At 35.9% G+C, this 23,849-nt stretch overlaps 5 protein-coding genes across 13 annotated transcripts; 3 read left to right on the plus strand and 2 right to left on the minus strand.

Annotated features, from left to right (window-relative positions):
* The first annotated feature begins 12 nt into the window (after nucleotides 1–12).
* On the plus strand, nucleotides 13–12,129 carry LOC107268351 (O-acyltransferase like protein). Of its 4 annotated transcripts, none has more exons than XM_015741044.2 (12): nucleotides 16–2,332; nucleotides 5,814–5,969; nucleotides 6,962–7,182; nucleotides 9,479–9,687; nucleotides 9,758–10,013; nucleotides 10,135–10,295; nucleotides 10,362–10,530; nucleotides 10,617–10,810; nucleotides 10,894–11,023; nucleotides 11,113–11,305; nucleotides 11,393–11,538; nucleotides 11,623–12,129. In XM_015741044.2, the coding sequence occupies exons 1-12, from the start codon at nucleotides 2,062–2,064 to the stop codon at nucleotides 11,752–11,754; spliced, it is 2,238 nt and encodes a 745-aa protein (XP_015596530.1). In that variant the 5' UTR covers nucleotides 16–2,061; the 3' UTR covers nucleotides 11,755–12,129. The 4 variants fall into 4 exon arrangements, with proteins under 4 accessions (XP_024941445.1, XP_015596530.1, XP_024941446.1 ...); XM_025085678.1 differs by lacking the exon at nucleotides 16–2,332 and adding an exon at nucleotides 3,217–3,792; XM_015741045.2 differs by lacking the exon at nucleotides 16–2,332 and adding an exon at nucleotides 5,205–5,306.
* LOC107268354 (serine incorporator 1) lies at nucleotides 12,111–16,749 on the minus strand. 6 transcript variants are annotated; one of them, XM_015741052.1, is made up of 11 exons: nucleotides 16,723–16,749; nucleotides 15,752–15,916; nucleotides 15,491–15,675; nucleotides 15,207–15,416; nucleotides 15,066–15,150; nucleotides 14,818–15,001; nucleotides 14,537–14,737; nucleotides 14,347–14,385; nucleotides 13,843–13,990; nucleotides 13,601–13,762; nucleotides 12,111–13,102 (listed from the first exon to the last, which is right to left on the minus strand). In XM_015741052.1, the coding sequence occupies exons 1-10, from the start codon at nucleotides 16,747–16,749 to the stop codon at nucleotides 13,624–13,626; spliced, it is 1,383 nt and encodes a 460-aa protein (XP_015596538.1). In that variant the 3' UTR covers nucleotides 12,111–13,102; nucleotides 13,601–13,623. The 6 variants fall into 6 exon arrangements, with proteins under 6 accessions (XP_015596538.1, XP_015596537.1, XP_015596536.1 ...); XM_015741051.1 differs by having other exon boundaries at nucleotides 13,843–13,993; XM_015741050.2 differs by having other exon boundaries at nucleotides 13,843–14,005.
* A 320-nt stretch (nucleotides 16,750–17,069) lies between these two features.
* LOC107268355 (protein ABHD11) lies at nucleotides 17,070–18,763 on the plus strand. Its single transcript, XM_015741056.2, has 4 exons — nucleotides 17,070–17,419; nucleotides 17,481–17,640; nucleotides 17,873–18,238; nucleotides 18,312–18,763. The coding sequence occupies exons 1-4, from the start codon at nucleotides 17,313–17,315 to the stop codon at nucleotides 18,624–18,626; spliced, it is 948 nt and encodes a 315-aa protein (XP_015596542.1). The 5' UTR covers nucleotides 17,070–17,312; the 3' UTR covers nucleotides 18,627–18,763.
* On the minus strand, nucleotides 18,744–20,289 carry LOC107268356 (protein unc-119 homolog). Its single transcript, XM_015741057.1, has 4 exons — nucleotides 19,691–20,289; nucleotides 19,494–19,607; nucleotides 19,112–19,408; nucleotides 18,744–19,046 (listed from the first exon to the last, which is right to left on the minus strand). The coding sequence occupies exons 1-4, from the start codon at nucleotides 19,827–19,829 to the stop codon at nucleotides 18,919–18,921; spliced, it is 678 nt and encodes a 225-aa protein (XP_015596543.1). The 5' UTR covers nucleotides 19,830–20,289; the 3' UTR covers nucleotides 18,744–18,918.
* A 209-nt stretch (nucleotides 20,290–20,498) lies between these two features.
* Nucleotides 20,499–23,365, plus strand: LOC107268353 (synaptic vesicle 2-related protein). The gene is made up of 7 exons (XM_015741046.2): nucleotides 20,499–21,191; nucleotides 21,375–21,559; nucleotides 21,636–21,832; nucleotides 21,906–21,969; nucleotides 22,039–22,164; nucleotides 22,276–22,484; nucleotides 22,554–23,365. The coding sequence occupies exons 1-7, from the start codon at nucleotides 21,020–21,022 to the stop codon at nucleotides 23,164–23,166; spliced, it is 1,566 nt and encodes a 521-aa protein (XP_015596532.1). The 5' UTR covers nucleotides 20,499–21,019; the 3' UTR covers nucleotides 23,167–23,365.
* The last annotated feature ends 484 nt before the right edge of the window (nucleotides 23,366–23,849 follow it).

Genomic DNA, 23,849 nt, shown 5'->3' on the forward strand with positions numbered 1-23,849 from the left:
ATTACGTGGAATGACAGTGCTTGCACGTGAGTAGTTTAAAAAATTTCTCGAGTCATGCTTCGTCATTCGTTTTTCAAAATTTCAAAATTTGGAGCGGATCAAACGACTACGAGAAAATAACATGCATTTCGTGTATCTGTGCGTAGGTGTTGGACATATTAAAAAATCATGATGGTGAGGTGAGATTTTGAAATAAAAAAAAAATTATTATCACTTACCTTGATACACGAAATAGCCTAATGGCTGTAAGTCAGTGTGAGGCTTTAATTATCAAATTTCATTGTAGAATTGTGAAATCATTTTTTGATTATTAAACAAGGACGATCTTACACTTTGATAATTAATCATTATTACGTTCGGATGAACTTTGACCTCAGTTATAGGATTAGGGCGACGTATGGCAATCATTTCGTAATTGGGTAATCATATTCAATGTGTCCATAGTAAATGCAAATGTTACAGCACAGTATAAGCTGCGGTTCTTGTGTACAATGATAGATGACATGTAGATCCATGACATCGAGTGACGCGTTTCTTTATCAAAACTGAAACGAGGCTTAATCTGTATTTAATGAACTGACGAAACCCAATCTGAATCATATAGAACCAACTTAAGAAAATTAACTATTAATCTTTACTAGAAAACCACATATAGTAGTGAGTATACGGAAGCTATAAAAAAAATTTGCGAACCGCTAGATTTGTTTGACATATTCATCATAGTTTCGCATTATTAACAGAATCATCGTAACGAATCTGTTGACTCTTCTTCGCTCGGGAAATCCCATGAAGCCGCCGAATCATCGGGATGGGCATTGACTACGGTTCATGATCAAACCTGGTTTGACCAAGGTTCCATTTTTATGTCCTTTTGATCAATTTGGAAACGCCAACTCGGCACGAGAAAGTTCAATTTCTATATACTTTTATTTGCATCTATACGTATACATCTTTATTTATGCTTACGTACTGTTTATAATAGATCAGCACAATCTTCAGCTTACTATCTTACTATAAAACTATATATGCATATATGAACTTTTCAATGAACATTTGCGAGGACATTACCGATTAAGCGGCATTCACATCGGCACATTGAAATGTTAAGAAAAAAAAAAGCTGAACCTTGAGAAACTTAACATTGAAGTTCTAATCCATCTTAGCTACGTCTAACCATTTCTAAATCCATCTTAATTCCGGGTGCTTGGCACTACAAATTTTGAAAAGTTCGGTGTGAGCCTCGCTTTACGTTCCTCTGGTACATGTTATATATAAAAATGATATCAGGACTATCCTCATAGAATACAAAACTCATAACTATCATTAACAAATATACTAATACATTATCTTGGTACAGTGATATGCTGAGTTGTCAAAAATTTATTAAATAATCTTAATTTTTTTATAAAAACGTTTATTTAAATTTTCAACAATAGTTCAACTGTTGTGAATCTTATGCAACTCATAACGAACCACGGTGCTATTGGGTACGTCAGAATGTCAATGAACTTACAATTAGTATCGATCACTAGCTTATCTGTCAAGGAAAAATTATGGCGGGGTTTTTTAAAATAGCGCAAATTCCTTAAAGGCAACAGTAGCTCGTAATTATCCTCACGGTAGTTGCGTGCGTGACGTTTCTGTTTTTCCTTCCTTTTTCTTTTTTCTTTAATTCAAACTGCGTACAACTAGCAGTGGGAGGGGAAGTCACCCCCCTTAAAATCCTGCTGCACGACGAAACGCCGAATGTCTGATGGACGTCGTTCGAGCCTTGGTCACTCGTTTGCCACACGCACGTTGAAATAGAAGTCGCGAACACTTCGACATGTCTGTCGATTAGTGTGTCTAGTCTATTGATCGTAAGGGCAATAAAAAATTGGTGGAATCGTGAATTTTGAAAATTTCCTCCTCGTAATATATTAAATTTCGAAAATATTAGGTTGTACCACTTTTTTATATTTTTTTTTCTCCTACGGGGCACACTATTAGCTTTGCATTGTGTAATAGTCGAGTAAATTTCATTTTGAAAATTTTCAATCATTTCGGAAAACCATTTCCGAAATGATCGTCGTATTAGGGTGGATCGCGCTGTGCGCGATAAGTTTTTCGCAGGCTAGTAAAACCGTGGAAATTTTAACCCCGGGACTGAATACCATCAAGGAGGAAGAGATCCTGCGTGTCCTCGCGCAAAATAAAACCGAATCCTCGGAGAACTTCACTTTCGTGGAACTCGTCAGTAACTTGCAGAATCACACGGAATTGACGAAAAATGCTGCTGATCAGGAATGGAGAATTGATCCGCCCGAAATATCCTGGACTAATCCGTACTACGGTGAGTTCGATAGTAGTATATGATTTATTGGAATATAACAAATATTAAATACCAATAAGAATTCTTACGGATCCCCAATTTCGATTGTTTCTCCATAAAACACCATACGTACGTATATATGTGCAAATAGAATACACTTATATAGTGTTCCTCAATTGTATTCAAACACGTTCATTTCGCGACCTACTTCCTCATTCTGCGTGGCCCGCATTAAAAGTACAATATTGTTAAGTAATACCGAAATGACGAAAAAACAATTTACCGTAATTCCTCGATCGACGTGACAGTTATCGTAACATCGCTATTGTACATCCTGCCGGTTAAAAAAAATATATATAATACATAACGATTCCGTCAATAAAATTACCACATCATAACAGTCGAACTATAGTCGCCGATTACTCAATTAACGTTTCCGTGTTATCCCCGACATCGGTTATACCAATTGACCGTTTCAAAAGTGAATCCTCAATACGAAGAAGAGAAAATAAAAAGTCGACCAAAAAAAAAGTTTCCCAGTCAGCCTGCGTACAACTAGAATATAATTGTTACACAATACGTGAGAGCGTAGAAATAATTTTTTTTTTCTAAAATGGCACAATATACATATACATACTATTATCCAAAAGATGAATACATTTTTTTTTATTCTATTAAGGTAATTTTTTTCTCCAGTTCATTCTGAAAATCCAGTATACCTGGTCATACTAAAATAAATAACCTTCAACTATGAAAGCATTTAGCCAAATACAGTGTCGATTATCATATGTCCAAAAAGAAGGTTTACCAATTACGTAATGCTGATTTAAATAGACTTTTTTTATATTCACACATTATAATTAGATATAAAAAGTTTATTGGATACAGTGCTCATTGATTGGTTTAAGGCATAACTCATAGGTGGGAAATTGTAAATATTAAATACCAGAAGAATTGGCAATGTCAATGTTACCAGTGATTTCGTACGAATCGTGTGGTTCGAAAAGTTGTCACATTAATCTAAGCATACAAGATTATAACTGGATTCTGCGAGTTGCACAATCTTGAACGGATCTTTTATTCTATAATATTACGCCCATCGTAATGATTAACACATAATGTCATGAGCTTGTTATGCAAATTTATATGGCGAGCGTAGTACCTGTACACACCAGGCTAGATTAAGGTCAATCGCCATTAGTATTCCTTTTTTCTCGAATCCGCAGCCATTCGCGTCACATGCCACTGCATAGAAGGGCTGAGAGCATCGATGTGAACAGGGTGCAGTATAGCAGGACTACTTTCGATATTACGTCATGTAATCAACTTTTATTTTTCTCAACTCGCCTGTATGCGAACAAGCACGTCAAGGACACAGTCATTCGCTGTCGGTACTAGCAGCAAAAATGGTTTAGTAAAAAAAAAGAAAAAACATCAGTTAGTGAATTGTGGAAGATTGCCTTGAAGATACAATTTAAAAGGTTCGTGTGGCATCAAGTAGGTACGATTTGTTACACCAAAGATTTAAAGGCTAGAGTGAAGAAATATTTCGAGGTTAAATTTGATTGGCCAAAATTGATTTAAAGATAGGTTAAGAATCATAATAATAGTCAAAGTAGGAAATCGTTACGCGAAGTTAAGAAACGTGACATGGACTTTTTGGTCTTTGACTTCACTGCAGTTGATACGTATACGTGGTAACGGTCCATAATCGGTATGACAAAATTTTGAAGCAAACGTTACCGAACAGTCAAACTGTGTACTGTAATCCTACCATACCTATGTATATATAGTCAGTACAGTAGTTGAAGAAAAACTTGCCTCTAAGTTTAATTAGCTAACAAGTTTTGCACACTAAAACGAAATAATTCTCGAGTCACGTGACTGGTTCTATAAACTTCGGTTGAATGATTTTTTTACATATCTATAAGTAGACGTGTAGTCGATAGTTTGAAAATTGGCGAAGCATACATATTCAGTTATTAATACGTATATGGTCAATGCCATCTGTGCACTCAGAGCATATAGTGATTATAAACGTGATTTGCAACTATGTATATAGTCGCTTGGGTAGTTTTACCTATTTCAGTCGAATCACTTGACAATATTTTTTTTGTATACTTTTTAATAGGTGAAGTTTAAAATGGCTTAAACATACATACTTCCTATAAGAAGCTCTTCTGACTCAAGTACATACGCAAATAATACACTCGAGGGATATTGAAAATAAAAAAGATGAATTACGAATTTTGTACGGTACGTTGATACGTGAAATGTGTAGTGTCTCCTATGATAAATAAATGGCACGATATTCAGCACGTTTCGTGTGCCTTGCTTCAAAGTGGCGTCGCGAGAATATGCATCGTTGCAACATTGAGGCCTGAAGGAGTGAATAGCCGACAGGGTTCGTGAGTGAAACGAAAGTAAACAGTTATGGGGGTTATACAACTGGTTTACCTAGCTACCAAAGACGGTAATGGTCGAAGGTCATCGTGGGCTGGGTCAATGAATCGAGACCTTGGTCGGTTCGTTGGATCGAAAAAGGAAAAAAAATGACTTCAGGCTATAATTTGTTTAACCATCGACAGCTCTGACAGATGATGTTTCTGGAGGGTGTTACTGCTAAAAACTAAAAGAAAAAAAGGTTGCACCGAGGAATTTGACTGATTTCGAAATCGACAATAACAACAGCCAATAGTTCTTGGGTTACTTAATACCTCCACGTGACCATTATCTTGTGTTTGCTATCCTGACGACAGCAACGCATTCCGTTCTTTCAATGAAATTTTCTCGATTCTATTTAGAAGACACGTATACAAGAAACCGGCTGGAGACACGCGCTTCTATGGACGAGCTACGCGGCTGGCTAATACGTGGTTATAGACAGAATATACATATAGGCGAGTTTAGTACTCGCGATTGCGATTCTTATGTCGTACGCGTTACCAGGCGCGATTCCGTTGCGTTTCGCATTACCGTAACGCAAGGTGAAAGTGTAAGTAAACACGGAGTTCAATGCTGCTGTGAGGACACGACTTGAGTTTTATATTAGACATTGATTTTATTGAGTTTCTTTTATGTTTTCTTGAAAAAAATAATTTTTTCAACTTTTTTTTTACAGACTCAAACGGTTACCGTATATGATTATTTCGCGATCGCACATGTTACGGATGTGCTATTTGATCTGTGGAGAGTCTACGATTCAAATTGTTATAGTAAACTGCGTTATCTTCCGGTCTTTACGCAATATTTTGACATTGTATCTATTAGGGTGTTTTGAATGCACTCACGTGTTGCAATGGCTGTCGTGGATCGTTCTTGAACTTATTCATTTTGTCACTTTCCACGAAAATTACCTTCACTTTTGATTGTATCCGTAATTGCCACATGGACGCTCGGGCATGTTTACCAACTGGTGGCGTTACTTCTGATATTACCGAAGAAAATTAATGGACGGGATGTTTTTGAAAATTATAACTTACGCTCTTGTTCTTGTTTTCAGAAAACTTTCGAACGGAAATTGATCGCGAGACTCGACGGCTGCTACAGGTTGTACCAACCTACGAACCCGGTGCTGGCTCAGTGAGTTCTGAGTGCAAAAGACAGTCGGACGTATTTCAGCGGGAACTTTCAAAATTCACATTGTGGGCTTTGAAGAGTGAGTGAATTTTGAAAATTCTTATCTTACGAATTCAAGGGAAGACTTTTATAGGAGTTTCAGGAAAAGCACTCGAGGCTAATGGAGTAACAATATTGATGATTACTTTGTAATCATTATCATATGATCGAATGCAGGAAGAACAGGATTTTCGAATTTGCATAAAATATTTTTTTTTTACTTCAAGAACTTCGTAAGAGCCCTCGAGAGTAATAATTCAATATAAATATTAATTACGATAAAATTATCATAATGTTTTATAAGTATCAGAAACAATGATTTTCATGAGATTCGAGGAAATAACAAGGAACACAGCGTACGCAATAATGCGGGTAAGAGTACTACACACGAAGGTTATAGTTCTCATAAAATTAATGATGGTAAAATTAATTTTTTTCCTTTGAAAAAAAAAAATCTTTCCTCTCCATCTCGGTTCATCATAAAACATAGATAATTTTGAGATAAATTCGTTGAATCGTTATACGTCAAAATTAAAATACTTTGCGTCTAATAAATGTGAAAGACTAAAAAGGTATTTATAATTGGCCAACACGTGGTCTCAGAGATAAGGCCCTTTACTTTGAGGTGTCCAACGATTTCTCTTATAAATGGAAAAAAAAATATGCTCGCGCATTAATCAAAGGAATGCAAGATATTCTCGCACGCAAATATCCTCCAAAGTCACTAATAAAATGTCTCTCCGTCATTGATTCCCAGTATTAGCAGTTTACGCAAATGGAAAACTGACACGTGTCTAACCAAATGTATTAAAATCTTAAAATCGTCAAGTCCGGCAAAGTAACTGTCAATAAATTTTTATATCCGAATAAATCGAATATCCTACGTGATCTTTTCTACGTCAGCAGAGGCAGACGATTAATTTTACTTATAAAATAAAAAATTGGCTGGTTATAATTTATCTTTGCTCGATACAGCCAATCGATACGTAGGTATATAAATTTCATTGATTTTCGAAAAATCATTGTTCACAGTGTACGATGCCACAGCCAAGATCCCTTCGGGTCTTCTCAATGGAAACGTCAATCAATTGGGCGATTTCGACGAGTGCGTCGGGATCAAAGGTAGCGATGGTATTCGAGGAAAATATTGCTTGGCTTATTTGCAATTGGACATCGATCGATCACGGCCTGATTTAGTTCACCTGCACAGACTTCTTCATTCCCACTACGCATTTCGTAGTAACATGTCAGACGTAAGTTGCACGTTACTAATAGTTGAGAAATGAAAAAAAAATTCAGATTACAAAATACATTAAATGAATAAATAAGTCACGTAGTCAAATGCTGGTCGTAACAGTCATAACTTTTAGTTCTTACAGTATGTATATTAATTATACGTAAAAGAAATTAATAGTCGAAATTTTCGTCTAATGACGCAGACTCTGACGTTCAAAGTGTCTCCGTGGATCCCGCTGGTTATAATTTTGATTGTAAAAAATATTAAAGGATATCCATACCTACTATGTGAAGTAGGTTATAAAATGTACATTTTGAAATTATTTGCAAAAAAATATTTCCAAGTTATTTTTTTATTCTGGGATTCTGTGTGTGCCAGGCGTGCTGCTATTTTTGACTTTCATCGATCTGATGAATATATTATAACCTAGACAACAGTCGGACTCGTTTCTGAATCCCAACGAGCATCGTATCAGACAACAAAGGAGTCGAGAATTTATCAACATAATGATAAACGCGTATAGAATAAATAATCGGATTTGAGAACACAGTCTGATTTTCCGTTACAGCGTTGATTTGCAAATAATTTCTATTCTGTATGTGTCTTGTATTTGTCATTGCTGATTTTATCTCCGGGAATTACCCGTTTGCCAGTCATGGATTCTGGGTTTGACGGAAAATCATTTGAAAACAGTAAAGTCATCGATTTTCTTAATATAGGCATATAGGCATATGACGCATTTTAGTCGTGTCGCGACTTTATATAATAAGACGGTTAAAAATTTCGTATGCAACAAAAATAATCACTAGGCAATCATTTTATTCGAAATTAAGAGGATTTTTCGCACTAAACAAATCCTATATTTAAACGTGAGCAAATAAGAGTTATAATAAACATAGCGTCCATTTTAGGTTCGCTCTTGTGAGAAATGATTATTTGTTTTTTTTTGTCAACCATTAATTCAAGTGTAATACGAGTGACATTGATATGGGTAAAAAATTCTGTCTTTGATCCAATTTCTTTTATTAACCCATATTCGTTCGTGATCTGTAAACCACTCTTTTTTTGTTAATGCAAGAAATAATATTAAAAAACGATTTACGATCGATACGCAATTTTATTATTACGTTTTATGAACACATGTAAATTTTATATGTAGTAACTATAGGGTCTGTCCCTACTGCTTATATTATTCTCAAGGAAATCTTATTATATGCTGTCAATCATTTTTTTACATGGTTAATAGATGAAATTTTTATTATAACGATTAAAAACGTTTTAACAAAATCAACGACCCAGGACTGATATTAATCTTGGATTGTGCAATGAAAAATAATGTTCTTTTGATTAAAAAACATATCTATCTAGTACTTTACATGTACTCTCACGTACATAACAATACGATTAGTATAACAAAATTATTTGCCTTCGGAGATCAATGATTTCTCCTAACAGTACCTTATTGGAGACCAATGACGTCAGGGTATTTCCGGAATCTATAGATTGGAAATAACGATCTCACGTGATTTGAAAGAATCCCCCATATTAGCTTTGGGTAGTACGTGACCTGCCGAACGTATCCATTGACTATTAATCTTTCCGTCATTAGCATAATTAAAAAATAATAATACACACACTGAAAGTTGTCTGAACCATAGTGATGATTATTCAATGAATTAAACGGTCAAAATGACCAATCATCATTCTCAAACTTTTCTCTAAAAATATCTAGAATTGCTAAATATTCAAATACCGAGTAATAATATATGTACTTATTAATACGCGTATCTCCATTTGAATACGTACAATTTAATTCAGTAACACTGCTACGAATCTTATTAATAGAAAAGAGACTTACATTTTGGTGACGATCAGTATATTTTTTGCAGTGGTTATACAGACCGGGACGTGTTTACGAGGATTGCATAAAATTAAAATATCACGTATACGTATATCTGTAACGGTTTTTTGTATTTAAAAGTTTGGTAGATGAATATAAAATTAATAGACAAAATTGTACCTTTATTAATATTCATGAAACTAACGGTTAATAAAAAAAAGCGATTGCCTATAACTATACAAGATTTAATAAAATAATAATAAATATTTCAATTAATCGTTTCCTCGTAAAGATAACCAAAAAAACACATAAGAGCGGGCTAATAATGGGGCCCATATTAATCCATTGTACCTATCAGTGGATCAGTAACGATTGGCTACTGGATTGTTCTTATATGTTTGCTAGGATACGACAACGGCGTCGCTTAACGTAATTTAATTTAGATAACTAAACATTTGATTATTTGTTTCAGCCTGGACACCGCGTACCACGATTTAGCACCGTCAACTGGGCTATATGCACGCCTGCGGCCTGTTCACATCGCGACGTTGAAATTTCACTGAGACAAACTTTAGCCAAACACACAGCACAAACTGGATTGAAGATTACAGTTCAGGTAGACCAGGAGATGTGTCAGGTTAGAAGGATCGAGCCATTGCCAACGTCGACGATAATCGTTGGGTAATAATAAAACGTTGATTAAATTGCGTAGTTTGATAATGCAATAAATAATTTGTATAAATACTTACAGACTCCTTTTCGCCGGTGTGATAACGATGTCTATTGTCGCAGCTGTCTGTGATCATTATGCACTCAATAGCAATGAGATTCTACTGTCATTTTCACTCAAGAGAAATTTCAACAAGCTGATTTCATTCGAAAGAGCTGAAGGCGACATTGCTACTCTTCACGGAGTCAGAGCACTGAATGCCATGATGTTAATTGTCGCTCACAAATGCATGGCACTGTTTTTCAATCCTTATATGAATAGGACTGACATGGCCGAGGTTTGTTTAGACCTAAAACTTTGTTTCGCTTTCTTCACTGGAGGACGTTGTTTAGTAATATTTCAATTTAATGAGTTACTTTGAAGATGAAGACAAAAGAGAAAAAACGTTAATGTTTCAGTACCTGGGTAAACCGTGGACCGTAATTGGAAGAGCAGCTAGTTTATATACGGATCCGTTTATCATGTTGTCTGGCCTGTTAACGACTTATTCGTTTGTCGGTAGACTTAACAAATATAATAAGCTTAATGTTCGTAATGAGTATCTATCAAGATTGCTCAGGTAAGTTAATGATAAATTCATGTCGCGCGTGGAGTGGCTAATAATAATTATTTGAATTATTTGTAGATTGGTTCCGACCTTGGCAGCCCTTATACTGTTTTGTACATATATCATGCCGTTTATTGGGTCGGGTCCTCAATGGAATCTCGTTGTAACTCATCATGCTGACATATGCAAAAAAACATGGTGGAGAAATTTCTTATTCATTCATAACTACTTTGGATTTGAAAATATGGTAATTATCGGGAATCGTTTGAATTAGAAATTGACTTTTTTATGGGGGGAGATCGAAAGAGAATATTATTTTAACGCTTCTTTCAGTGTTTGACGCATACACATCACTTGGGTATCGATACTCAACTGTTCGCCTTATCGCCGTTGATGATAATCCTGTTGTGGAAGAAGCCTAAGATCGGTGCTGCCATACTTGGCGCTGTGGCGATAGCTTCTACTGTTTTACGTTATTACGTTACATATTTTAAGCGGTTGAACAATTACGTGTTCTTCGGTACTTCGTGAGTCATTATTTTTTGGTATTTTTTTAATTAAGATATAATTACTCTAATATATCTAATGACACGTCCTATATATTATTTAGGATAAGGCAGCTGTTCGATACGGCGAATTTATCGTACATCTTGCCAACGCACAGATTAACGGTTTATATTATGGGAATTTTAGTGGGATACTTGCTCAGAAATTGTCCAAAAGGTTACAAGCTTAACGGAGTAAGTATCTCTCCATAAGCAAATGATACATTAAGAGATTCACATGACTAAGATCAATTTTTAAAAATTTGTTTTGCCTCTAATTACAGACTGTTATCAATATCGGATGGATAGTCAGCAGTTTAATGTTTATCGGTGCATTTATTGGTCCTGCAAAAATGGGCTCCATCGATTATATTTACAATCCAACCCACGCTGCAACGTACAATGCATTTGCGCCAATAGGCTGGTGTGCTTTATTTGCCTGGATGGCATTTTTGGCGCACACAGGAAATACCAATGGTAATACAAGATCATTGCAACAAAATGATAATTGAGAATGACACTGGCTTCAAATGACAACACACATTTTTTATAATTTTATTATAGACTGGCTTACCAGATTATTTGCCTGGCGTGGATTTTTAGTATCGACGCGTCTGAGCTATGCTGTTTACTTGACGCAATTTCCGGTTTTCTTTTACAACGTCGGTCAGACGCGCAGTGCCGAGCACTATGAATTCTTTAGGATGCTGGTGAGTTACTGGCTTAAAAATAAAAAAATCTTAATACCTAACTTATACAAAATGTACGTAACTGTTTAATTCTCATTTTGACAGTTTAACGTCAGTGAATTTCTCTGGATTATAATCACATCGGTGATATTAACGCTGCTTTTTGACACGCCGTTCCAGAACATCAAAAATTATTTTCTGAAGAAATCAAAGAACACGGCAGTCAAGTCCGATTAAACAGAAAGGGCTCTTTGAGTTCGCGCAAGGCTTAATAATGAAAAAAAGGGCCTTAAATTTGTAAATAGTCTGTGAAATACCGTTGCTTGCCATCATATACAATGTATATGAGAGCCGAGAGCATATTTATAGAAAATTTCACCTTTTGCCTGTGTGCTCACTGTAAATAATTTGTTTTTTTATCTTGTTTATTCTATTTTCTTTTTTACGTATGCAATGTTCGTAACGCCACAAAGATGCCTAACTAATCCCGCCTGGCTAGTTCTTATTATTTATTTGATTCAACTAGGTGAATAAATAAATAATGCAGAATATGTTGGATTGCGGACAAGATGTAAGCATGAGAGATGAATAAATATGTTTTTACTGTTTTTATTTCCTTGCAGTGGGTTAACCTTTATTGGTACATATCCTCGCCATGTAATTTCAATTACGCACTCTGTGTATCCCAAGAGTACAATAAAGAGAGGAGTATCTCTATAAAAATATATACACATAGCCCTAATCTATACATAAGTACAGTCGGGTCCTTCAATAGTTCATCTCTGAATAGTCCAGACTCATCAATAACATGAAAACTTCACATAGCTTGGCTACGGAATAGTCCCTTATGACTCGGTAGGAATGCAGATTATTGAAATGTTACCGGTTCCCAAGACCGAACTGCTGAGGGACACGACTGTACAACAGTCAACTCTCTGTATAATCGCACGCTTGGTGCTGAAACGTAATTGTATAAAAAGTTCTCACCGCTTCTGCGCGCACGTGCGGCGTGCTACAAAAATTACACGTACTATCCCCACGACTACTTACTAGATGAAGAGTAGGTACCTGATTACCTCTACAAATAAGGGAAAACGCGACTATAAGCAGCGTGCTTGCACAGAGAGTTGACTGTATAATGTGTAATATTTCATTACACCGCAAATCAATATTTGTATGATACATAAAAGCAGTCGTAAACTTCAATCATTGAATCCGATTCGACAGGTTGTACCGGTTCAATAAAAGAAAACATGCATATATATATACATCGAATACATCTGTATGCATTGTATAATATATAGTATATATTTACTAGCGATCTTAAGGCTACATCTAATACGCACGACTATACGCATATGTTACTCACTTTCTTTCATTGTTTAACCACTTAACCGGGAATCACGTTTCCGAGACGTTCCGCTATCTGCGGCCCACGAATATTTTGCACGTTTGGGAGACGTACGCGGTCAGCTTACTTTTTGTTTAATAATTCTTTGTCGTTACAACGGTTTGAATCCGTATTACTGCCGATTGAATGCCAGGTTAAGTGGTTAACGCGGCCATAGAGAACGGTTGCGCCGAACTGAAAGCATAAAAGGAACAAAAAAAGATATTATTAGGAATAAAGAGAAGACGCGAGTGCCAAGAAAATTAAATTCTACTAATAGATTACACATAGTGGTATAATGTTTACGTTAGGACTATACCTATTTTGAGTTTATCATTAATATTTTTATATATATAAATATTCTTATATGACTGATTTACTTTTTATTTGAAAGTAAATACTTTACTGTGGACATTGTGAAGAGTCGAATCGCTAATCGATTGGCAAATGAAAAAAAAATGATGGGAAAGAATATGACGTACTTGTTCTATTACACATAATTATTCTACACAGTTTATATGTAAATGCATTACCGGTACAAGTCCAATTATCATTACTCACAGCATGACGCAAGGATTTCTTAGTAGAACAATCCAATTGGTGATCAAATATTATTCTTATCAATTTATTTCTAATGCTTATTATATCAATATTTATGTATATCAATAGTGTTATATATGCGAGTCTGATTACCTCCCACTTAAAAGATCTGGCGTTCAAGAAAAGTCCCGATTGGATAGAATGGCAGGAGCCACCATGGACCAAACGTAAAGAGATAAACACATCCAGGATGAAATGATTTTTACCCACATGGAGGCCGAATTGGAGTTCAGTGAATTTATGTCGGAGTTTGGTCTATAAGAATAAAGGAATGAATTAGTTTTATACACATGGAAAAAAATTGAAATTTGATTAACAATTGTCTTTACACTCACTTGTACCAATTGGTTAATGTCATCATCACATATAATGTCGCCAATGCAAACATGAAGTGGAAGAAACTCCAGTTGTAAGAAACTGCATCTTCTTCGTTATCCCAGACCTTGGACTCATTTCCACTCTCGGCATCGCCGTTACGACCTTCTACTGAAACATAATCTGATAATGTTCGAAAGGAGTGCAATAACAGAAAAATGCATCAATCAATGAAAAATGATGGAAGCGATGTTATATGAAAAATTGTGAAACATAAGAGACTAGCAAAGGCAGGCACACACTAACTACGTCATAAAGATGAATAATTAACATTGTAATATAGGATTTTCTTATTAATGTTCTTCTAGACAATTTAATCTAGTTCCATTTCATTATTTTATGACAGTATAATGACGATGACGTGAATGTTGCGTGTGGGTACGACAATGAATGATAATCGTCGAAGTTACTGAGTGCCTAGTAAATACTCTGTAATTAAATGCATATTTTTTGTGTGTGCATACCTTCGTTGTCGACAAGATTCTGGTCAGCCGGATTCTTGACTGCGTAAAAGAAAAGTTAAAAAGGTATCCTCAGTTTGAGTAGAAAGAATATATATTTTTCAGCTAGTTGTAATAGTGTTGTGTATTAGATTAGTAGAGCGAAGATAAATGGAACAGAAAAAAGTAAAAGAAAGTTAAAGTTAATACTTACCAGCTCCATTGTCCTTCGCCAGAACGTTATCGGTCATTGTAATCCTGGAGGATTTGGATGCTGTACGTAACGAACTGTACAAAACGCAACACATCCAAATTATCAATCCGATTACGCTTTCCTTATCAAACGAAGCAGTATTGGTGGTAGTAGTACTGTTGCTAGTTGTTATGCCAAGGAGTCCAGGATTACATTCATGATCTAAAAGTTATTTATTTAATGCATCAGTTGCGTAATTTAGGATTGTGATAGACAGAGTTAAATAAAGGCCTGCAAAATACCTGGACTGTTAGAAACTCCGCTCCAAGTAAGATATACAACGTAAAGAGTGACAACGGAAGACTGTAGTAATCCACTACGTGGTTGGTATTCCTGAACACTTGGTAGAATCGATACTGCACTTGCAATAACGCAGAGAATCAGATTCAATGAAATGAAGAACTTGTTCAGAGCACAATCATTTGGCTGTAAAACAATATTTTTAAGTATAATGAGTGTTTCATATTACTGAAAACATTTTAATACCTACCAGTGTGAAGTAAACGTATAGCAATACGACCCCAGTAATAGCCAATGCATAGTTTAAAAATGTTGCTCCTAATAAGGCAGCATACCTAGAATAAAGGAAAATAACTATTCTGCTAACAAGTATGCTATTTACAATACTCACCAGCCCTTTGATTCAGTTTCTTCATAATTAGCAACCCAAGCATCAGCCCAGGAATGAGCGAAATCTACGATGAGTATCAATTGAATAATTATAAATAGAAAACCACCTATCATTCCAAAATACATCCAGGTAGGACCAAACGACCCTTCGGGAATGAAAAATGCTCCAATAATTCCACCAATAATTAACATGTATTTAATTGCCCAGAACCTGAAGACAAAATATCACATGTCTTTGTGTCTCAATAATTCATCAGTATCATATTCAATGGTGGTAATTCTCACCCATTTTGTATAGGAGCACGTGGATCCTTGGAATTTCTAACACGAATCATCATCATAGACATTAAGAAAAAGAATAATGTCAGTATGAAGCAAATTCTGTAAACCGCCAAGTAACCGACTGCTGAATCACAATCAAACTTAAAAGTTGTGGGAACATAGTTATCATCTGATGTACAAAATGGAACCTGGATGTAAAATAAAGATGAATTGCATATTTTGTCCAGTAGAAGAATAAATAAATATATTATCCTTCTCCTATACCTTCTTTAATGCGTTTTGAAGACCTGGTGCAAGCGTGATACAAGCTGCAATAGTGCCAAGTAGTAAGAGTAACGCGTACATGATACGTGTACTTGTACTATTACGGCATGATGGACATTGTGAACAACAAAAACTGCAAGCTGCACTGCCACAAAGGCAGGCAAGCTGTAAGGAAAAAATATCAATTTATTATATACACAATCCTAAAGATTCTAAAAATAGTTATATAATTTTTATGCTTTTAGAATATGTCCTATATAATGAGGAGTAGGGGAATGGTATGTGAAGAAAACAGATCAATAGTGTTAAACAGATGCCAAGAGTTCACACAGGTCAAGGGCTGAAGATATTAAATTTTGCTAAAAATTACTAAAGATTTCCAGTTATGTGAAAGTAAAATCGTACTATGTTGTTCCAGAGTAAAGAAAATGCATTATTTGCGTCGAATCGCTAAAAAAGCCGATGTTTATACAATAAAAGGATTGACCTCAAGATAAGATCATAATTAGATATGTATGTTGACTCATTGGATTTCGCTGCAAGCATGCAAACAATTATCTTGAAAATAAAATAAAATTTTTCCATTTTATTTATCCAAAAATATTGCAATTAGTATAATATTTAAGCTAGTAAACAAAAGACTAAAAAAACAACAAAGGTGTATGTACGGGAATTTCAACTTTATAACAAAAATGGCGACGGACATCCAAAATTACTTATCAAAAAATCAATAAAAATTAATGTCGAAATAAAATTCATACTTATTTATGTATTTAATAGTAACACAATATGTAAAAATTGTATGTTAACTGTCATTGTCTAAATATAATCATGATTAATATCGGTAATTCCTCTGAATACACGCATTCAGCCTTTCTCCGAAATATTCGGGATGAAGTTCATAAATATACTTTAGATTCGGACAAAGATGGAATATATTCTTTGCGATAGGTAATAAAAAATGGTCTAACCTGTGCAGAAGAACAGACGATGCCCATGGTGATTGTTCACTTGTACAATTTGCGAAAAAAATTATATCACCACTGTAGAAAAAGGTCTCAGTTTGCAACAAATGTTGAAATCCCAATGCAACAGCAAAAACAATGGCGTATTGACAGATAAGTGTGCACCTAACTTCTCGCAGTCAGCTGACTGGAATATAACTGGATAAAGGAATGTTTTCTACGCCGAGGAAATATTTTCACAGATTTTATTCCAATGGAACTTATAGGAAGACTGCCATTGGCTTTAATTGCACTGTAGCTTCATAAAAAGATTCCTTAATGCTTTGATGCACCAATCAGAGTATTGCATTACTAGAATATTTCTCCTACAAGAAATTCATTGGATTCATCGGGGTGGTCATTTCATGGTCTCTTTGCGCCTCGAAATTGGAGCAATGGAATATCCTATTTAGAATATAACCTTTTCAATTAAAAAAAATATAAGAATCTGAATTTCTGTCAGGATGCGAATCAAAATTGAACCGAAAATCAAGTAAAAAATTGTCAACAGAATCTCAGTCAAGGTTTAGTTCAGAAAAGAGGATCATTCATTAAAAATGATTCCACTAACACCAGGACTCAGACATTTAACAAGGAAGAGTTTAGCATTGTTACCTTTAGGAAATCATTATTCATGCCGTGAATTAAATACAGCAACTGTTTAGTAAGTACAGGCTGTTTGAGTCTTAATATGAATTACATAATTAACCTGCATTATTCAACAGTTCGACACCAGTGAAACTAGCCTATGTATCCTATGAATCAACGAAAGAAGAGAAGAATCACAGTAAGAGGCCCCCTATTCTGATAATGCATGGCCTATTTGGCTCTAAAAATAATTGGAATTCATTAGCTAAAGCCATTCATCAAAAAACTAATTGCAAGGTAACTACCGATACCTAAATTCACATTATAGGGAATGTATATTCATTAAATTATCTGTATGGACCCAATTTTTTTACATTAAATTTTATTTAGTGTATATACAAAAGAAAATCATCATGGCTTAATTCATTGTTAAAGTTTTCTGTGCACATCTATAACATAATAAAAAACAAATCAGAAAATCTAATAAATTATGATAAAGTTTGGTGATACATAATACAAACTTAACTAGGTAATAGCAATAGATGGCCGGAATCATGGAGATTCACCACATTCTCCAGAAGTCTCATATGCAGCCATGGCTGAAGATGTAGTGCATTTATTAAAGGATTTAGAAATTCCAAAGGCTGTGCTTGTGGGTCACAGCATGGGAGGTGGTACCATGATGTACACAGCCTTAAATAATCCAGAATTAGTTGAAAAATTGGTAGTTGTGGATTTTTCCCCAGTGGGTACCAGCCCTAGTTTACTGTCAATGACAAAGATCTTCCAGGCAATGAAGTCTGTATCGCTGGATGGAAATGTATCATTGTCCAAAGCAAGAAAAATGATTGATGAGCAACTGTCATCTTCTATACGATCACTACCCCTTAGACAAGTATGCCAAATGTTGTTATTAACTATAAAACAGGATGCAGATAAGAAACCAAAATTAATGATTTTTTTTTTAGTTTTTACTGACAAATCTCGTGGAAGCTGAGACTGGAAAGTACAAGTGGCGAATAAATCTTCCTGCACTGGAGAAAAATTTTGCCAAACAAATCGCGGTCTTCCCTAAGGTTAATGGCAAAAGATTTGATGGTTCTACACTGTTTTTGGGTGGTGCTGACAGCGACTACATCCGAATCGAAGATCATGCGGCCATTGGAAAATTATTTCCGAATGCGAAATTTCATTATATAGCCGGTGCTGGACACTGGGTACATGCAGATAAACCCACGGAGTTTCTCGACATTTTGACAAGCTTCATCGACGAAAAACAGTGATAAGGATTATTTTAGGAAGTTAGCTGGGAGCGTCGTAACGCTCTTTTAATTCTGTACATAGGGCCCGTAAGTGGCAGAAAAAGAAAACTTTGAGGTCTCAGATCGGCAAAACCGAGATTAAACGGTCAGACGTATATATACATATATATTTCTTTTAAGTCCGTGTAGGTTATAACAAGAATTTCGCGCAATGGTGACGTGAAATACAAACAACTTTACAACGTGTTCATCTTTGACTTGATTGAGTGCTGCTTGTGCGAGAGGCTCAATTTCATGACGGTAAGATCACAGATTAAAAGAGTTCGTGACCTAGGCCGCCATTGTAGGCATAGTCAGCTTTGTTGTGCATAACCAGACGATCGTCCACGAAGTAGAACGAATCCGATCGCGTTTCGAATGGATTTGCAATCATCTCGGATACTGGAAAATATATGAGATCATGGGGGACAACCAATTTTTCAATAAATCCTTGAATAATCGCTTACCAAGTTCCGCTGGTAGTGCTGGAAATTCATAGATGTGCTCGCAAGTATTCTTGCTGTTAGGTATACAAAATCCAAACTCGAAATCGAAAGTCTTGAGTAGTTTATCACGGAAAAAATGTCTTTCAATCATACGGAATTTGTTAACTGGTCTTGCACCAACCATAAATTCTACTGTGGCTCCAACTGTTTTTAGCTTCAAAAATTGTGGTGTAAATTGGTAGCGAACAAAACGACCAGTATTAGGATCCTCACAGCCTGATTCCTCATCGGGTTCTGGCTCTTGATTAGTATCACTTTCTATTTAAATGAAATTTTTAATTGTAGTTATACTAAAGCTCTTGTTTAAATGGCATTCTCTTGGTACATGTAATTCTATACTAACCAGTAGCAGGTGGTTTGGCAATCTCAAAGAGAACCATTCCAGTTTCAAGATCTCTTATTTGAAATCTCGTAAAGTCAATATCATAGATATTGGCCTCGGGTGAGCAGAGGTATTCTAGAAAAAAGGTAAAGATTAGTATACACCCATGAGAATGAAAACTTATAAATTTTAAAATGTTGCTCCAAAAAAATTCTTACTATCTGTTATAGTAGGCAAACGAAGAACCATTTCAGGGGTAACCGGTTCATCATGAACTTCACTATTCCCATTATTTTCATGGCTGACAGAATTAAAGGGAACATTGGAACCCGTTTTATTTCTACCCACAGCACTCATATTTGCGCGGAAAAAATGTACCAGTTCTTTCTTGAGATCAGCTGTGAAAACGCAACTGGTGTTCAATAAAATGCAAATGGTCTAAACGTTGGAGGGCAGCTGATTGTCGCTGAAAATCGTGAAAACTCGAAGAAAATTAATCGACGAGCAATTAGAAAGTTTCTGTAGTTAAAACGCAAACATCCTGGCACGTCACAACGAAGGTCGCCGGCCCGACGAACGTCGTGTCGATTGATTTTTTTTACATGACTCCACTTTTACAGAAGTCCCTCATTCTGCGAATGTCATTCTTCCGTTCGCACTTGGTCGCCCCTAGAACTCTAGGAAATTTGCGATAATCTTCTACGGACTTTATCCTTATTTCGATTATTATTATGACGTTTTCCGTGTCACACCCCACCCCGTAAAACTCTTTGATCACAACCAGGAACCAACGGTAGCAACAAACTGCGATAACATCCCTTCGCAAAATAATCTTAAGACACTTTCCATGAATGCGACCAGTTTTACCAGTGACGTACACATTGGTTTCAATATTGGTAATGGATTTTCACCAGGTGGCAGCCATTTTAAAAACTATAGCGGCCAACAAATATCGATAGGCTAAATGGATAATTAAAGAATTAATATCCGTTCACATCCTATAAATCTATAGAAGACAAAACCTAATCTATAAAGTAGATAATATTATTTTATAATGCTAAAACAAATTATAGAAAGTTTCTAAATCTTTTCTGTCGTACCCATAATGTCAATTTTTCATGACCCTTTAACGTTTAATTATTCTTGACAAGTAAAAATACTTCCTCTGCCTTTGACTGCCGTATGATTAAAAATATATGAAGGATATGAAGAAAAAATTGACAAAACTGTTTCAGTTGGCAATGAAAGTTTCCCCAAGACGTGTTGGACTAGAATTCATAACGGTATGAATTCTCAAGAGTAGCAGATGGGTTGAATCGTCAGGCCTAACGGGGTCTCGGTTCCGGACAATGAGCGGACCAAGACGCTGTCAGTCACGAAAACACATGAAAGTAGTTACGATTCAGAGCCCTGAGTAAGAAGTCACGTTCCCCTTTGCCTATTTCGGAATCGCGCCCATAACGGGTCAAGCTTTGTAATAATAATGCTGTCTACTGGCACCCAAAAGGCATTGAAATCGGCAAGAAGGTAAAAACAATTTCGTGATTATGGCTGATTATCGACGACGAAAGTGTTCTGAGCCATATCAAGAACTGGACGGCGTGTTCCATGGCTCAGATTTGAATACCACCGCCCAAAATGGAATTAGAAGATGCGAGAATAATACTGTCAATGTTGAACCACCCATGGAACTTTCATCCGTCGCGGTGATACCGGATGGTATGTTTTCTATTGTCATAATTTAAAGTAGCACAAATTAAATGATTATAGCGGATTTCTGGAAATTCAAAGTAGGGCGCCAAATGTATTATTGTGGGATTTTACATTTTGCATGAATTTTTGAATTTCATGGGGATGCTTTTGATGAGTCGATTATTTTTATGGTATCATTTTTATTTTCAGATACGTTTACTGTTGGACAGGCTGTGAACGCTTTGGGTTTTGGAAAGTTTCAGGTGAAGCTTTCTTTATTCACGGGATTATGTTGGATGGCGGATAGTATGGAAATGACTATACTTAGTATTTTAAGTCCAACACTTCATTGCGATTGGGGTATCACTCGGTATCAACAAGCTTTAACTACTACGGTACATAATTTTGAAATACGGTAAAGTTTTTGTACTATAGGGAAAATGTGAATTTTGAAAAATAAATTTGTTTCAGGTTGTTTTTCTAGGGATGATGTTAAGCTCGACTTTTTGGGGAAATCTGAGTGATCGGTATGGCCGCAAACAAGCTTTAACATTGTGTGCAGTTTTACTTTTTTACTATGGTTTTTTGAGTTCGTTTGCGCCAAATTTCCTTTGGATACTTTTGCTGCGAGGTCTGGTCGGGTTTGCGATTGGCTGCGTACCGCAATCGTGCGTTTAAAATTTTTTTTCATTGTACACTCATTTTTTGCAGCTTTTCAACGTTTTGTTTTGTCTCTTGCAGCGTCACACTGTACGCAGAATTTCTTCCTACTAAGCAAAGAGCTAAATGTGTCGTTTTGCTTGATGTAAGTTGCGCAAATAATTTTGCCTGTTTTAAAAACAGCATAGAAAACATTTTTTTTTGCATTTTTCAGTGTTTCTGGGCATTGGGAGCGTGTTTTGAAGTAGCTCTGGCTTTAGCTGTAATGCCAACACTAGGATGGCGGTGGCTTTTGGCCTTTTCCACAGTACCATTATTTTTATTTGCTTTAATCACACCAGTGAGTTTATGCACCATTATCTTTTTTTTGCAAATCCTTTCTCGTCGCTTACTTCATTCACTTACTAAGGCGACAACAAATTGCAACGCACTCAATATTTCATTTAATTAGTGGCTTCCCGAATCAGCAATGTTCGATATGGCAGCAGGACGCACTGACAGAGCATTTACAACTTTAGAAAGAGTCGCGAGAGAAAATGGGAAACCGATGCCCTTAGGAAGACTCGTGCTTGACCGATTTTATCCAACGAGTAGAGGAAGATTACGTGATTTACTTAGCACAGAAATGCGCCGAACATCAGCGTTACTATGGCTCGTTTGGTAAGATATCAATATACATTTTCCAAATATCAAACTATTATCAGTTATTAAATCATTGAAATCTTATAGGATGACCAGTGCCTTTTGTTATTACGGTGTCGTCCTCATGACTACGGAACTATTTGATACCTCAACAGAACAATGTGCAGGATGGTCGGATGCCCGGTTACCAGAAACAGATTGTCAGCTCAATTGTCGTCTGGGACGAAGCGATTACATGGATTTATTATGGACAACACTGGCCGAGTTTCCTGGAATATTTTCTACGATTTTTGCAATAGAGAAGATCGGGCAGAAACGTACGATGGCCTGTCAGCTTGTGATGTTCGCTGCGACTGTCTGTGTACTAGGAAGAGCCTGTGTCCTGAGCCGGACAGTCTTAACAATAGGAATTTTTCTAGCACGTGGTCTTATTGCTGGAGTCTTTCAAGCTGCTTATGTTTACACGCCGGAAGTTTATCCAACGCACTTGCGTAGCGTGGGTATCGGTGCTTGTAGCGCTATGGCGCGATTAGGTGCGATGCTTACACCTTATGTGGCACAAGTTTTATTACAGTGGTCCATTGCAACTGCGATGGGTACTTATGCAGCTGCTGCACTGTGTGCTGCTGTGGCTACCTTAGCTTTGCCAGTCGAAATAAAGGGTCAGGAACTGAATGGTGCTACTAGACCTACCAGGTGAAGTCCTTTTCTTTGTTTTGTTTTTGTGCATAGCAAACAGTGAAGATTTATACAAAGAAATACGTCAAGATGTATCCGTCCAAATCACTCTTGGAGTATGAGTTCTACAACAGAATTGGTACTTATTTTTTAGAAATTACATTCGTTGTATAGAATCGTTATGAGTTAATATATTTTAATAAACGATATATTTAAAGTTACATTTAAAGAATTTTTTTACGATCGAATACTTTAATACATTTATAGAGGCAGTACTAACATACAAAAAAAACAAATGCATTCCAATGTGTATTAGAGAACTGGTAATGTAAATATACAAGCATTTGTTCATATTGCCGCCGAAGAAGAGGGACCAGATTGACAAAATTATTCCAAGGTTTGCTGAGGTAGTACAGTCGAATCCCACTTATTACCTTGTCAATTTCGCCGTGCAACTTTGAGTTTCCGAATTTTATTGTTTTTTAAAGAAAAATGTAAAAAGAAATTTCGATGTGAAGATGGCCCCACAATATTCTATTCGAGATTGTTCGAGACCATTTACTTTCTAAGGATGTTTAATCGACACGTAATTTTTCGTGGTCATAAATAATCAAAGTAAATTATTTCGTGGTGCATCGTTTTACTACAAAATAACAAACACCGTATCTTTGCCGACTATAGAACGTTGTTAAACACGATTGTCAT

This window comes from Cephus cinctus, unplaced genomic scaffold (assembly GCF_000341935.2).
Source record: "Cephus cinctus unplaced genomic scaffold, Ccin1 Ccin1_scaffold0525, whole genome shotgun sequence".
Lineage (NCBI taxonomy): Eukaryota > Metazoa > Arthropoda > Insecta > Hymenoptera > Cephidae > Cephus > Cephus cinctus.

Bases quoted from the DNA above. Each gene is read 5' to 3' on its own strand.
- LOC107268355 (XM_015741056.2), top strand. From the start codon at position 17,313: ATGATTCCACTAACACCAGGACTCAGACATTTAACAAGGAAGAGTTTA. The intron at 17,420-17,480 runs GTAAGTACAGGC...ATTATTCAACAG, and splicing joins TTAAATACAGCAACTGTTTA to TTCGACACCAGTGAAACTAG. The intron at 18,239-18,311 runs GTATGCCAAATG...TTTTTTTTTTAG, and splicing joins GATCACTACCCCTTAGACAA to TTTTTACTGACAAATCTCGT.
- LOC107268351 (XM_015741044.2), top strand. From the start codon at position 2,062: ATGATCGTCGTATTAGGGTGGATCGCGCTGTGCGCGATAAGTTTTTCG. The intron at 9,688-9,757 runs GTAATAATAAAA...AAATACTTACAG, and splicing joins ACGTCGACGATAATCGTTGG to ACTCCTTTTCGCCGGTGTGA. The intron at 11,306-11,392 runs GTAATACAAGAT...ATTTTATTATAG, and splicing joins GCACACAGGAAATACCAATG to ACTGGCTTACCAGATTATTT.
- LOC107268356 (XM_015741057.1), bottom strand. From the start codon at position 19,829: ATGAGTGCTGTGGGTAGAAATAAAACGGGTTCCAATGTTCCCTTTAAT. The intron at 19,409-19,493 runs GTTAGTATAGAA...TCATTTAAATAG, and splicing joins TGCCAAACCACCTGCTACTG to AAAGTGATACTAATCAAGAG. The intron at 19,047-19,111 runs GTAAGCGATTAT...TATATTTTCCAG, and splicing joins AGCACTACCAGCGGAACTTG to TATCCGAGATGATTGCAAAT.
- LOC107268354 (XM_015741050.2), bottom strand. From the start codon at position 16,749: ATGGGCATCGTCTGTTCTTCTGCACAG. The intron at 15,151-15,206 runs GTGAGTATTGTA...CCTTTATTCTAG, and splicing joins GAAACTGAATCAAAGGGCTG to GTATGCTGCCTTATTAGGAG. The intron at 13,763-13,842 runs GTGAGTGTAAAG...TTATTCTTATAG, and splicing joins ACATTAACCAATTGGTACAA to ACCAAACTCCGACATAAATT.
- LOC107268353 (XM_015741046.2), top strand. From the start codon at position 21,020: ATGGCTGATTATCGACGACGAAAGTGTTCTGAGCCATATCAAGAACTG. The intron at 21,833-21,905 runs GTGCGTTTAAAA...TGTCTCTTGCAG, and splicing joins ATTGGCTGCGTACCGCAATC to CGTCACACTGTACGCAGAAT. The intron at 21,970-22,038 runs GTAAGTTGCGCA...TGCATTTTTCAG, and splicing joins AATGTGTCGTTTTGCTTGAT to TGTTTCTGGGCATTGGGAGC.